We start from the raw sequence: 15,794 nt of genomic DNA, 5'->3' as shown, positions 1-15,794 counted from the left end.
CTGACTTGACCTAGAGTAATCAAAGATCTAATCCTAACTTCAACATCCGTCATGTCCCTCTCCTTGGTGAATACTGATGCAAAGTACTCATTAAGAATCTCACCTGTTTTCTCTGAATCCACGCAAATCTTCCCTCATTTGTCCTTGAGTGGGCCAACCCTTTCCCTAGTTATCCTCTTACTCCTTATATATGAAGAAAAGGCTTTGGGGTTTTCCTTAAGCTTGCTAAGGATATCTCATGAGCCCTTTTAGCCCTCTTAATTCCTCATTTTAGATTGGTCTTCCAATCCCAATATTCTTCCAAATCTCCGTCTGTCTTCAGTCGCCTCGACATTCTGTACATATCCTTTCTCCTCTGAGCTAGTCTCACAGTTTCACCTGTCATCCATGGTTCACTAATCTTGCCATTTCTATCCCTCATTTTCACAGGAACATGTCTCTCCTGAACTCTAATCAACCTTTCTTTGAAAGCCTCCCACATATCGAATGTGGATTTACCCTCAAACAGCTGCTCCCATTCTACATTCCCCAGCTCCTGACGAATTTTGGGATAGTTGGCCTTTCCCCAGTTTACCACCCTTCCTTTAGGACCATTCTCATCTTTATAGAACATAGAACATTACAACGCAGCACAGGCCCTTCGGTCCTCAATGTTGCGCCGGCCTGTCATACCAATCTGAAGCCCATCGAACCTACACTATTCCATGTACGTCCATATGCTTGTCCAATGACGACTTAAATGTACTTAAAGCTGGCAAATCTACTACTGTTGCAGGCAAAGCATTCCATGCCCTTCCTACTCTCTGAGTAAAGAAACTACCTCTGACATCTGTCCTATATCTATCACCCCTCAACTTAAAGCTATGCCCCATCGTGCTCGCCATCACCATACTTGGAAAAAGGCTCTCCCTGTCCACCCTATCTAACCCTCTGATTATCTTACATGTCTCTATTAAGTCACCTCTCAACCTTCTTCTCTCCAACGAAAACAGCCTCAAGGCCCTCAGCCTTTCCTCATAAGACCTTCCCTCCATACCAGGCAACATCCTAGTAAATCTCCTCTGTACCCTTTCCAAAGCTTCCACATCCTTCTTATAATGCGGTGACCAGAACTGTACACAATACTCCAAGTGCGGCCGTACCAGAGTTTCATACAGCTGCAGCATAACCACCTGGTTCCGGAACTCAATCCCTCTACTAATAAAAGCTAAAACACTGTATGCCTTCTTAACAACCCTGTCAACCTGGGCGGCAACTTTCAAGGATCTGTGTACATGGACACCGAGATCTCTCTGCTCATCTGCACTACCAAGAATCCTACCATTAGCCCAGTACTTTGCATTCCGGTTACTCCGTCCAAAGTGTATCACCTCACACTTGTCCGCATTAAACTCCATTTGCCACCTCTCAGCCCAGCTCTGCAGCTTATCTATGTCTCTCTGTAACCTACAACATCCTTTGTCACTATCCACAACTCCACTGACCTTAGTGTCGTCTGCGAATTTACTAACTCACCCTTCTACACCCTCATCCAGGTCGTTTATTAAAATGACCCAACACCGACCCTTGCTGTACACTCTGGTAACTGGACTCCAGGATGAACATTTCCCATCAACCACCACCCTCTGTCTTCTTTCAGCAAGCCAATTACTGATCCAAACTGCTATATCTCCCACAATCCCATTCCACCGTATTTTGTACAATAGCCTGCTGCGGGGAACCTTATCGAACACCTTGCTGAAATCCATATACACCACATCAACTGGTTTACTCTCATCTACCTGTTTGATCACCTTCTCAAAGAACTCAATAAGGTTTGTGAGGCACGACCTACCCTTCACAAAACCGTGCTGACTATCCCTAATCAAATTATTCTTTTCTAGATGATTATAAATCCTATCTCTTATATCCTTTTCCAACACTTTACCAACAACTGAAGTGAGGCTCACTGGTCTATAATTAGCAGGGTTGTCTCTAATCCCCTTCTTGAACAGGGGAACCACATTTGCTATCCTCCAGTCTTCTGGCACTATTCCTGTAGACAATGACGATTTAAAGATCAATGCCAAAAGCTCAGCAATCTCCTCCATGGCTTCCCAGAGGATCCTAGGATAAATCCCATCCGGCCCAGGGGACTTATCTATTTTCACACTCTGCAGGATTTCTAATACCTCTTTCTTGTGAACCTCAATCCCACCTAGTCTAGTAGCCTTTGTCCATGAGTATTCTAAAACTTATGGAATTGTGATCACTATTCCCAAAGTAATCCCCTACTGAAACTTCAACCACAGCACAGATTAGGATTGCTAAGGGGGAAAGGAAATGGGTGACCAAAAGGCCAAGAAAGAGCAGGAAGGCAGTACAGGTGTGCCTGCTGTCATCTCCCTCCAAAACAGGTCTCCAGTTTTGGACACAGTTGGGGGAGATGGCTCACCAGGAGAAGGTAGCAATAGCCAAGTTCATGGCACCGTGGCTGGCTCTGCTGTAGAGAAGGGCAGGAAAAGAGTGGCAGGGCTATAGTCATAGGGGATTCAATTGTAAAGGGAGTAGATAGGTGGTTCTGTGATCGAAAACGAGACTCCCAAATGGTAGGTTGCCTTCCAGGTGCACGGGTCAGGGATGTCTCAGATCGGCTGCAGAAAATTCTCAAGGAGTAGGGTGAGCTCTCGTGATGCTTGTGGGAACAAATGGTATTGGTAATAAATGGGATGAGGTCCTACATGAAGAATCTATGGAGTTAGGAACCAAGTTAAAAAGTAGGACCTCTGAGGTGGTAATCTCAGGGTTGCTACCAGTGCCTTATGCTCATCAGAGTAGGAATGATAGAATAAGCAGGATGAATGCTTGGTTTGAGAGATGGTGCAGGAGGGAGGGGTTCATATTTTTGGGACATTGGGACCAGTTCTGAGGGAGGTGGGACTATTACAAATTGGATGGTCTACACCTGGGCCATACTGGAATCAATGTCCTGGGGGTGCTTTTGCTAACGCTGTTGGGGAGGGTTTAAACTAATGTGGCAGGGGGTTGGGAACTAAATGAAGAGGTTAATGGACAGTAAGGAGCACCCAAGTTACAAATCCTCTCCCAAACTTTGAGTAAGGAGAGAGTAACAAAAGCCCATAAGGAACTAGGTAATGAAGTCAGCATGACTAAGGGGAAGAGTAGGCAGGGAGCAGAGGATGAATGCAGAGGGACTGGTGGTCTGAGGTGCATTCATTTTCATTCGAGAAGTATAGTAGGTAAGGCAGATAAACTTAGGGCTTGGATTAGTACCTGGGAGTATGATGTTATTGCTATTACTGAGACTTAGTTGAGGGAATGGAATGATTGGCAACTAAATATCCCAGGATATCAATGCTTCAGGCAGGATAGAGAGGGAGGTAAAAGGGGTGGAGGAGTTGCATTACTGGACAGAGAGGATATCACAGCTGTGCTGATGGAGGGCAATATGGAGGATTTGAACAGTGAAGCAATATGGGCTGAGCTCAGAAATAGGAAGGGTGTGGTAACAATGTTGGGGCCATACTACAGGACTCCTAACAGCTAGCGTAAGATAGAGGTACAAATCTGTAAAGAGATCATGGAAAAATGTAGGAGCAACAGGGTGGTGGTTATAGGAGATTTTAACTTTCCCAACACTGACTGGGATTCATTTAGTGTTAGAGATCTGGATGGAGCAGAATTTGTAAGGAGCATCCAGAAGGATTTTCCAGAGTACTATGTAAATAATCCAACTCAGGAAGGGGCCATACTAGACCTGGTGTTGGGAAGTCATCTCAGCCAGATGGTAGAATGGGTCCAGAACTGGCTTAGTCACAGAAGACAGAGAGTAACAGTGGAAGCGTGTTTTTCTGACTGGAGATCTGGAACCAGCGGTGTTAGAACACAGTACATAGATGCTGTGCCACACGTTTCTCCTACTCTAAGATCAAACTAACCTACATACCCTTCATTTTACTAGCATCCATGTGCCTATCCAAGAGTCGTTTAAATGTCCCTAATGTATCTGACTCTCCTATCACTGCTGACAGTGCATTCTACACACCCATCACTCTCTATGTCCAGAAACTATCTTTGATATCTCCCCTAAACCTTCCTCCAATTGCCTTAAAATTATGCCCCTCATGATAGACATTTCTGCCATGGGAAAAAGTCTCTGGCTATCCACTCTATCTCTGCCTCTCAACACTTGTACACCTCTATCAAGTCACCTCTCATCCTTCTTCACTCCAATGAGAAAAGCCCTAGCTCGCTCAACCCTTCTTCATATGACATGTTCTCCAGTCCAGGCAGCATTCTGGTAAATCTCCTCTGCACCCCCTCTGAACACAATATTCCAAGTGTGGTCTAACCGGGGCTGTACAGAGCTTCAGCATAACCTCATAATTCTTAAACTCAATCCCCCTGCTAATGAATGCCAACACACCATACGTCTTCTGAACAACCCTATCAACCTGGGTGGCAACTTTGAGTAATCTATGGACGTGGACCCCAAGATCCCTCTGTTCATCCATAATGCCAAGAATCCTGCCTTTAAACTTGTATTCTACATTCAAATTCAACTTTCCAAAATGAGTCACTTCACACTTTTCCAGGTTGAACTCCATCTGCCAATTATCAGCCCAGCTCTGCATCCTGTCAATGTCCCATTACAACCTATAACAGCCCTCCACACTGTCCACCACACCACCAACCATCATGTCATCGGCAAACTTATTAACCCACCCTTCTACTTCCTCATCACCGTGGGTGGCACGGTGGCACAGTGGTTAGCACTGCTGCCTCACAGCGCCAGGGACCCGGGTTCAATTCCTGCCTCAGGCGACTGACTGTGTGGAGTTTGCACATTCTCCCCATGTCTGCGTGGGTTTCCTCCGGGTGCTCCGGTTTCCTCCCACAATCCAAAGATGCTAAATTGCCCGTAGTGTTAGGTAAGGGGCAAATGTAGGGGTATGGGTGTTGCGCTTCGGCGGGTCGGTGTGGACTTGTTGGGCCCAAGGGCTTGTTTCCACACTGTAAGTAATCTAATCATCCAAGTCAATTCTAAAGAGCAGAAGTCCCAGACTGATCCCTGCGGAACACCACTGGTCACCAAACTCCATCTACTACCACTCTCTGTCTTCAGTGGGCCAGCCAATTCTATATTCAAACAGCCAGACTTCCATGGATCCCATGCCTCCTTACTTTCTGAATGAGCCTATCATGGGGAACCTTATCAAGCACCTTGCTAAAATCCACGTACACCACATCCACTGCTCTACCTTCATCAATGTGTTTTGTCACATCCTCAAAGAATTCAATAAGGCTTGTGAGACATGACCTGCCCCTCACAAAGCCATGCTGACTACCTCTAATTAAACTATGGTTTTCCAAGTAATCATAAATCCTGTCTCTGAAAATCCTCTCCAATAATTTGCCCGCTACAAACATAATACTGACTGGTCTGTAGTTCCGAGGATTATCCCTATACCCTTTCTTGAACAAGGGAATAACATTTGCTATGCTCCAAACATCTGGCACTACTCCAGTGGACAGTGAGGATGCAAAACGCCCATCGCCAAAGGCGCAGTAATCTCTTCCCTCACATCTGTAGTAACCTTGGGGATATCCCATCTAGCTCAGAGTGCTTATCTATCCTAACGTTTTAAAAAAATTTTCAGCACATTCTCCTCCTTAACATCAACGTGTTTGAGCATATCAGTCTGTTCCACGCTGCCCTCACAAACGCCAAGGTCCCTTTCACTGAGTGAATACCAAGGCAAAGTGTTCATTAAGGACCTCCCCAACTCGTTTTGGTTCTGTTCGCCGAGCTGGGAATTTGTGTTGCAGACGTTTCGTCCCCTGTCTAGGTGGCATCCTCAGTGCTTGGGAGCCTCCTGTGAAGCGCTTCTGTGCTGTTTCCTCCGGAGGAAAGAAGCGCTTCACAGGAGGCTCCCAAGCACTGAGGATGTCACCCAGACAGGGGACGAAACGTCTGCAACACAAATTCCCAGCTCGGCGAACAGAATCACAGCAACGAGCACCCGAGCTACAAATTTTCTCACAAACTTTGAACACCTCCCCACCTCCTCCAACTCCAGGCACAAGTTTCCTCAATCTCCTTGATCGGCCCTACCCTCACTCTGGCCATCTTCTTGCTTCTCACATAAGTGCCTTAGGGTTTTCCTAAATCCTACCCACTAAAGCTTTTTCATGTCCCCTTCAAGGTCTCATAAGTCCATTTTTCAGTTCCTTCCTGGCTACTTTGTAACCCTCTAGACCACTGTCAGATCCTTGCTTCCTCAACCTTAAGTAAGCTTCCTTCTTCCTCTTGACTAGATCCTTTGTTACCCAAGGTTCCTTCACCCTACCATCCCTTCCCTGCCTCAGTGGGGCACAGCTGTCCAGGACTAAGAGCAAGTGCTCCCTAAATAACCTCTTCATTTCTGTTGTGCAATTCTCTGAGAACATCTGTTCCCAATTTAGGCTCCCCAGTTCCTACCTAATAGCATTATAATTCCCCTCCTCTAATTAAAATCTTTCCCATAACGTCTGCCCATATCCCTCTCCAGGAATTTAGTAAAGGTTAGGGAGTTATGATCATTATCACCAAAATGCTCTCCCACCGAGAGATCTGACACCTGGCCTGGTTTCTCACCAAGCACCAAATCCAATATGGCCTTCCCTCTAGTCAGCCAATCCCACATATTGAGTCACAAATCCTTCCTGGGCACACCTGACAAAAACTGCTCCATCCAAACTATTTGAACTAAGGATGTTCCAATCATTATTAGGGAAGTTTAAAGTCACCCATGACAACAATCCTGTTACTTCTGCACTTTTCCAAAATCTGCCTCCCAATCTACTCCCCTGTGTCTCTGCTCCTCTGCTGCTATTGGCGGGGAGGGGGGGGGGGGGGGATGCTGTAGAAAACTCCCAATACAGTGATTGCTCCTTTCCTGTTTCTGACTTTGACCCGTACTATGTAGACAAACCCTCCTCAATGACCTCCCTTTCTGCAAGAATCCTGAAGAGGGGTTACACCCGAAATGTCGATTTCTCCACCTCCTGATGCTGCTTGGCTTGTTGTGTACTTCCAGCCTCCTGCCTATTTTTGACCTCCCTTTCTGCACCTGTGATACTTTCCCTGATTTTTAATGCCACTCCCCCTCTTTCACCTGCCCCACCATTCCTTTTGAAGCATCTAAACCTTGGAACATCGAACATCCATTCCTGCCTCTATGATATCCAACTCTCCATAATGGCCACAGCATCATAGTTCCAAATACTGCTCCATGCTCTAAGTTCATCAGCCTTATTCCTGATACTTCTTGCATTAAAATAAACACACTTCAACCCATCACACTAACTGCACCTTTGCCCTGTCAACTCACAGTCCGTCCTCATAGACTCTCTGCATGCTGTATCGGGTTTTCACTACCTACTCCATCATCTGATCTGTAGCTCCGGGTCCCAACCCCCTACCAATCTGGTTTAAATCCTCCCAAAGAGCTCTGGCAAACCTGCCCAGGATATTGGTGCTCCTCCAGTTCAGGTGCAACTCATCCTTCTTGTACAGGTCCCACCTTGCCCAGAAGGTATCTCAGTGATCCACATATCTAAAGACCTCTCTTTGACACCAGCCCTACAGCCGTGTTCGGTTTTACTCGCGTTCTGTTCCTAGACTCACTAGCCTGCGGCACTGGTAATAACCCTGAGAGTATGACTCTGTTTATCCTGCCTTCTAGCTTCTAACTCCCTATATTCTCTTTTCAGGTTATCTTCCCTTTCCCTACCTACGTTATTGGTACTGATGTATACCACGACAGAGAATCATACTCATAGAGATATACAGCATGGAAACAGACCCTTGGTCCAACCCGCCCATGCCAACCAGATATCCCAACCCAATCTAGTCCCACCTGCCAGCACCAAGCCCATATCCCCCCAACCCTTCCTATTCATATACCCATCCAAATGCCTTTTGAATTTTGCAATTGTACCAGCCTCCACCACTTCCTCTGGCAGCTCATTCCATACACGTACCACCGTCTGCAAGAAAACGTTGCCCTTAGGTCTCTTTTATATCTTTCCCCTCTCACCCTAAACCTATACCCTCTAGTTCTGGACTCCCCCACCCCAGAGAAAAGACTTTGTCTATTCACCCTATCCATGCCCCTCATAATTTTGTAAACCTCTATAAAGTCATCCCTCAGCCTCCTATGCTCCAGAGAAAACAGCCCCAGCCTGTGCAGCCTCTCCCTATAACCCAAATCCTCCAACCTTTGTAAATCTTTCCATCCTTGTAAATCTTTTCTGAATCCTTTCAACTTTCACAACATCTTTCCAATAGGAAGGAGACCAGAACTGCACGCAATATTCCAACAGTGGCCTAACCAATGTCCTGTACAGCCGTAACATGACCTCCCAACTCCTGTACTCAATACTTCGGCCAATAAAAAAAAGCATACCAAACGCCTTCTTCACTATCCTATCTATCTGCGACTCCACTTTCAAGGAGCTATGAACCTGCAATCCAAGGTCTCTTTGTTCAGCAACACTCCCTAGGACCTTCCCATTAAGTGTATAAGTCCTGCTAAGATTTGCTTTCCCAAAATGCAGCACCTCGCATTTATCTGAATTAAACTCCATCTGCCACTTCTCAGCCCATTGGCCCATCTGGTCCAGATCCTGTTGTAATCTGAGGTAACCCTCTTCGTTGTCCACTACTGCTCCAATTTTGGTGTCATCTGCAAATTTACTAACTGTACCTCTTATACCTCTTATGCTCGCATCCAAATCATTTATGCAAATGACAAAAAGTAGAGGACCCAGCACCAATCCTTGTGGCACTCCACTGGTCAAAGGCCTCCAGTCTGAGAAACAATCCTCCACCATCATCCTCTGTCTTCTACCTTTGAACCAGTTCTCTATCCAAATGGCTAGTTCTCCCTGTGTTCCGTGAGATCTAACTTTGATAACCAGTCTCCCATGGGAACCTTGTCGAATGACTTACTGAAGTCCATATAGATCACATCTACCGTCCTCATCAATCCTCTTTGTTACTTCTTCAAAAAACTCAATCCAGTTTGTGAGACATGATTTCTCACGCACAAAGCCATGTTGACTATCCCTAATCAGTGGGATTTTATCTCTCCACCCTGGAAGCTCCATGCCTCCATTCCTGATGAAGGGCTTTTGCGCGAAACGTCGATTTTCCTGCTCCTCGGATGCTGCCTGACCTGCTGTGCTTTCCAGCACCACTCTGATCTCTATCCCTAATCAGTCCTTGCCTTTCCAAATACATGAACATCCTCAGGATTTCCTCCAACAACCTGCCCATCACCGTGTCAGACTCACTGGTCTATAGTTCCCTGGCTTTTCCTTACCACCCTACTTAAACAGTGGCACTACGTTAGCCAACCTCCAGTCTTCCAGCACCTCACCTGTGACTATCTATGATACAAATATCTCAGCAAGAGGCCCAGCGATCACTTCTCTAGCTTCCCACAGAGTTCTAGGGTACATCTGATCAGGTTCTGGGTATTTATCCAACTTTATGTGTTTCAAGACATCAAGCACTTCCTCCTCTGTAATGACATTTTTCAAGATGTAGATTTCCCTACATTCTATATCTTCCATGTCTTTTTTCACAGTAAATACTGATTTCTGTCTACTCTCCCACCCCTTAAGAATTCTGTAAACTTGATCTGAGACATCCCTGACCCTGGCACCCAGGAGGCAACACACCATCCGGGAGTCTTGTCTGAGACCACAGAATTTCCTGTCTGTTCCTCTCACCATTGAATCTCCTATCACTATTGCTTTCCTATTCTTCCCCCTTCCCTCCTGAGTCACAGAGCCGGAAACCTGGCTGCTGTGGCTTTCTCCTGGTAGGTCATCCATCTGCAGCAGTGGGAGTGGTGAGAGAGGAGACTGGAGGCTGCTAGGAAGATATATTTCTCTCTTAAAGACTTACCTTGTGAATCAGCGGTCTCCATTTGCACCAAATAACATGTTGTTGCATATAATATGAAGGGCGCCGAGAATGCTAAAGAGACAAGACTTAAGGCCTTATCTTAATGCCTGGAGCACTCTCAATGAAGTGAATGAATTAATCACACAAACAGATATGAACAGTATGATATAATTGGGATTTATAAAGGTTATAAGTGATGGGAACTGATTTCAGCTTTTTCGAAGGACCAACAAAAAGGAAAAGGAGGTGGGTAGTGTTGTTGGTTGAAAGGTAAATTACAGCAATTTGAAGAAGGATATTAGCTCTGGTGAAGTGGAATGTGTATGGGAGAGCTCAGAAAACCAAAGAAGCAGATAGAAGTGAGGGTTGTACATAGACCCCAAACTGTAGTAGTGACATTGGGGAAGGCAAAAAACAGGAAATTAGAATAAAGGCTCAGCTGTAATTATGGGTGACTTTAATCTGCACAGAGAATGGGCAAAGTTTGTGATACTGACATTGAAGAGAGCTTGGACTGTATCCACTGGAGTTTAAAAGAATGCAAAGGATCTCAGAGAAACGCTAAGTAATATTATTCACACATCCACAAATAAAACTGGTTAGGCTGTTAAAAATGAATTGATAATTCCCACCATCTCAAGAATCAGTCTGATAATGCTATGTTGTAATCCCTCCTTACCTGGAACATCCATCCTTAGATAAGGAGACAAAGCTGCACACAGTACTCCAAGCATGGTCTCACCAAGGCACTGTATAATTGCAGTAAGACATCCCTGTTTCTGTACTCGAATCCTCTTACTGTGAAGACCCACATACGATTTCACCTCCTCACCACTTAAACATGCTCACTTTCAGGGAGGAAGGGGTCTAATAGGTTTATTATGGAGGAAGGTGTCTGATTGGCCAGTCATGGGGAAAGAAAAATTTCCAGAATGTGTGGGCCAGTTGGGGTGACAATACTGGAATAAAAAACAGAAACATACAGCAACTGGTCTGTTGGGTATTTGCAGTATTTTGTGTTTTCATTTCAGGTTTTCAGCATGTGCAGTATTTTGCTCTGGATTCAGTGGTCAGCTTAATGTGACTGCGGGGTTCTTGTCAATGTTCATCACATACAGTTTGATACCTTTCAGAGTCCAGTTTCATCAATGCTCGAACATCAAAGCAGAATTGCACATCTGTCACCGTACAACTGGGGTACGCTTCACTGAAACAAGAGAAACAGCCACATCAGAAGCTGCCAATATTTCATTCCACTTTGCAAAACTCTGGTATCTTCTTACTAAAAACTCATCCAGTACATTGGAATACCACAGAAATACAGTGAATGGACCTGAACAAATATCTGTCTCAGTCACACAGGCACAAAAGCACAAAATCACAGACCCCAACTAATCATTGTTGATGTTTCCACAGATTCAAGTTCAAAACTGGAGCTAAAAGAATCTTGATGAAATTAGACAGGAGCTTGCAGGGGTTGATTGGTATAGTTTGTTTGCAGGTAAAGTGGGAGGCCATTAAAAGTAAGATAGCTAGAGTTCAAGATCTATATGTTCCTGTGAGAGTTGAAGGACAAGGTTGGCAGGGAACCCTGGATGACAAGAGATATTGAGGCTTTGACCAGAAAAAAGGAGGCATGTCTCAGAACGAGGGAACTGGGATCAAGGGAATCTCAGGAGGTGTATAGGAAATACAGGAGTTTACTGAAGAAGCAAATCAGGAGGGTGAAAAGGGGGCACAAGATAGCCTTGGTTGAGAAGATTAGGATGAATCCAAAGAGATTCCTTAAGTATGTTAAAGGAAAAAGAGTAACTAGAGAGAGATTAGTGCCCCTCAAGAACCAAAGTGGATACATGTGTGCAAAGGTTTTTCTTTCCAGTCCTTCACACCACAGAAGGTTGTGAAGCCAAGTCACGAAATATACTCAAGGAAGCGATTAATGATATTTTTTAAATTAAGGGCATCAATGGGTATGGAGAGAAAGCAGAAATATGATGTTGAGATACAGGATCAGCCATGATCACATTGAATGGAACAGGCTCAAAGGGCAGAAAGGCCGTCAGCTACATCCAGTTTCATTGTTTAATTACTAGGTCAATGGGTGGAAGGGTCCCTGTGCTGAAGGCTGTTTAGGAACAGCCTCTGGACTCCAGTTACTGTTTTCCAACTGGCCAGGGTGAGTCAGTTGATGAAAGTCCTCCAGACTTTAGAGTTCAGTCTCTGACTGTTCTGAAAAACAGCAGAAAACCCTAAATCAGGATCAGCTGCAAAGATGACTCATGGCTGAAATATTGTAAGAACCTGATGAAGTCAAATATCAAGATTTCTAGTTAGTTCTCATCTGAACTGAAGCCTGGTTTGAAGAAACAAAAACAGAAATTGCTGGAAAATCTCAGCAGGTCTGGCAGCATCTGTGAAGAGAAATCAGAGTTAACATTTCAGGTCCAGTGACCCTTCTTCAGAAACTTTGTTCTTCATTCTAAAGAATTAACTCTGATTTCTTTCCACAGATGCTGCCAGGCCAGCTGAGATTTTCCAGCAGTTTGTTTCTGATTTCCAGCATCCACAGTTTTTTTGGGTTTTAATTCTGGTTTGAAGGTGCCGGCGATCCTACATTGTGATCTTGATGACTGGAAATCAACTGGACAGTGTGAGTCCAACTTTTATTTCTCCTTTGAAGTCAGAGCCTTCACCACTTCAGGGTGTTTATTCATTTGCTTTTTTAAAATGCATAAGATCTCTGCAGAGCTGTATTGTCTTATCAGTTGTATGAATATGTGTTGGGGAATAAGAGTATATGGTTTAAATTTAAGTAGTAGCTTAGTAGCTCACCACATTTTCCATTTATTTTAGACTTAGTTTGTTTACAATAAACAAGTTATTTCTGATTGTATTGAAGAACCTCGGTGAAAATCTGGATAACTGCAAACACTTGGATACTCTAACCCACACCTGTACACTCTCAGCAACCTCTGTTCAGGCCTGGCTCTGGTTATGAACAAATACAGAACTTTATTACTCACTGGAAATGTTTAATAATGAGATTTGTGTCTGTGATGTCCTTTGGGATTTGTGAGATCATCAGTGTTCTGGCCACCTACAGGGGAGAAATACCACAGTTAGAATACAGAAAACTTGAATCCTCCAGAAGACACCAAACCAAAATTCCCACAGGTCCAGGCTCACCACATCAAAAACTCCAACTCCCCAGGGATCTCCAAAACCAAACCAAGCCTCAGAGTGCACTTGGAATACTGTGCACATTATTGATTACTTCATTTAAGGAAGAATATAAGGGTTTTGACAGCTGTTCAGGGAAGGTTTGCCAGATTCATACCTGAGAGGGTTTATAGAATCCCTACAGTGTGCAAACAGGCCCTTCAGCCCAGCAAGTCCATACCGACCCTCCAAAGAGTAACCCACCCAGACCCCATTGCTCTACATTTACCCCTAACTAATGCACCTAACCTATACATCTCTGAACACGATGGGCAATTTAGCATGGCCAACTCACCTAACCTGCATATCTTTGGATTATGGGAGGAATCCAGAACACCCGGAGGAAACCCACGCAGACACAGGGAGAATGTGCAAACTCCACACAGACAATTGCCCTAGGCTGGAATTGAACTTGTGTACCTGGCACTGTGAGGCAGCAGTGCTAATCATAGAGACACTGTGCCCTCCCACTCCCCGTATAAAAAATGAGGTCTGCAGATGCTGGAGATCACAGCTGCAAATGTGTTGCTGGTCAAAGCACAGCAGGCCAGGCAGCATCTCAGGAATAGAGAATTCGACGTTTCTCGAAACGTCGAATTCTCTATTCCTGAGATGCTGCCTACCCTCCCACTCCCCCCCCTCCCCCTCCTTATTTTATGATGAAAGGTTGGACAGGCTAGGTTTGTGCTTGAAAGCCTAGTGTGAGCCACTGACACCCGTCCTGGGAAAGTGGGAGCTGTAGCACATTCTTACAAATTGTATAACAAGGGAAGGAGTGAGGGTTTAAAACTAAATACTAGGGGAAAGGGATCTAATGTAGAAAGGTGTGATAGATCAAAGAATAGAGCCAAGACAGGAAAACAGTAATATGAAAATGAGGGTCAGGGAATGGCAAGCAGGGCAGAGAGAAAAAAGCTAGCATTGTACCAACAATTAGATATTACAAAGACAACAGAAAAAAAACTAACAGTTCTACATCTGAATATGCATAATAGAGCACAGAAACAGGCCCTTTGGCCCACCATGTCCAAGACAACCAACAAACACTAAACTATCCTAATTCCATTTCCCTGCACATAGTCCATAGCCTCCTGTGCCCTGGCATTTTAAGTACTCGTCCATATGCTTCTTAAATGTTTCAAGGATACCTGCCTCTACCAACCTCTCAAGCAGCATGTACCACATGTCTACCACACTCGGGATGGAAAGCACTTTCCTCAGATCTTCTCTAACCAGTTACTCCTCACTTAAAATTATGCCCTCTGGCCTTAGACACATCTGCAGACAGGGAAGACTGAAGTTTAAAACAAAGTAAATAAATGGATAGTGCCCAGGGAAGTAAATAAATATGATAGTTATTCCAGAGATAGGGCAGTAGGATAACAAGGATTGGGTCCCGAATAATGAGGGATATGTGACATTTAAGAAGAATAGAAAACTAGGTAAAGGTGATGGGTTAGCACTGTTAATCAATGATGGTACTTCTGCGATAGTTGGAGATGACTTTGGTTCAGGAAATTAGGATGGAGAAAAGATTTGTCTGGAGATCAGAAATAATAGGAGAAACAAGTCACTAGTGGAGGTGGTATACAGGCCCCCTAACAGTGACCACAATTCAGGACGAGGTATGCAAAAGTAAATACTGGGTGATTACAATACAGGATCAACAATAATCATAAATCATCTTAATCCACATTTAAATGTGAAAAATCAGAGTTCAGTAGAAGCTTAATTGAGAAGTTCATAAAATGTTTTCAAGACAGTTTCTTCCAGCACATTTTGGAACTAACCAGAGAGCAGGTTATATTGGACTCAGTATTGTGTAATGAGACAGAATTAATTAATGACCCCAGAGTTAAGGCTCCTCGAGACAGCAGTGACTGAAATAACTGAACTTTAATTCCAGTTTGAACAGGAGAAGACTGGGACTAAGATTAGCATTTTAAACCTAGTTAAGGGCAACTATGGGCATGAAATGATGACCAGCAGAGAATGAATAAAAGGTTAATCAGGAGGAAGAAACTAGTGGTTCAAAGGAAATTAGCTACCAATGTAAAAGCAGATAGCAAGAATTTCTACTGGCAATCAAAATGGAAACATGCTAGTAAAATGAATGTTGGTCCTCCAGAGAGTGAGAGTGGGGAGTTCATGGTCAATAATAAAAAAAAGTACATAAGATCTACAAATGTTTTGATTCTGTCTTCACTATGGAGGCTATACAAAGTGAAGGGGGAGATGAATTTAGCAAAATTACAATCATGAGGGTAGTGGTACTGAGCTATTTGATCTGCAGTGTGGCTGATAAATTACATCATTCTAGAGTCTTAACCAAGGTGGCTGATCAAGTTTGAGACCCTAGATTCAGGAAGTACTCCCATCAGATTGAAATTAGCAAAAATAACCCCTCGATTCAAATGGGGAACCAGGAAGAAAATAGCTTGTGGTGGAGTCCACTAGGCAACAGGGAATTCTGAATTTGTTGATATGTAATGAGACCTGGATTAGGAGGCCAAAGGTACAGAAACCCTAAGGGGCAGTGCCCATAATATGATACAATTCACCCCGCAGTTTGAGATGGAGAAGCTGGAATCAGATGTAACGATGTTACAACTGAGTA

General features: G+C 44.2%; 1 protein-coding gene across 1 annotated transcript in view; it reads right to left on the bottom strand.

The window, feature by feature from the left end:
* The window catches only part of tmem63c (transmembrane protein 63C), a 331,403-nt gene that overhangs the window by 160,869 nt on the left and 154,740 nt on the right, over window positions 1-15,794 (bottom strand). Inside the window, exons 10-11 of the mRNA XM_060829024.1 lie at window positions 12,982-13,055; window positions 11,085-11,165 (exon numbers count right to left, since the gene is read on the bottom strand). Of these exons, the coding sequence (XP_060685007.1) occupies window positions 11,085-11,165; window positions 12,982-13,055 (155 nt within the window). The remainder of the gene's footprint in view (window positions 1-11,084; window positions 11,166-12,981; window positions 13,056-15,794) is intronic.

The sequence above is a fragment of the Hemiscyllium ocellatum genome, chromosome 8 (genome assembly GCF_020745735.1).
Source record: "Hemiscyllium ocellatum isolate sHemOce1 chromosome 8, sHemOce1.pat.X.cur, whole genome shotgun sequence".
NCBI lineage: Eukaryota > Metazoa > Chordata > Chondrichthyes > Orectolobiformes > Hemiscylliidae > Hemiscyllium > Hemiscyllium ocellatum.
The sequence above is the reverse complement of the archived record's forward strand: the minus strand, read 5'-3'. Positions and strand labels throughout refer to the sequence as shown.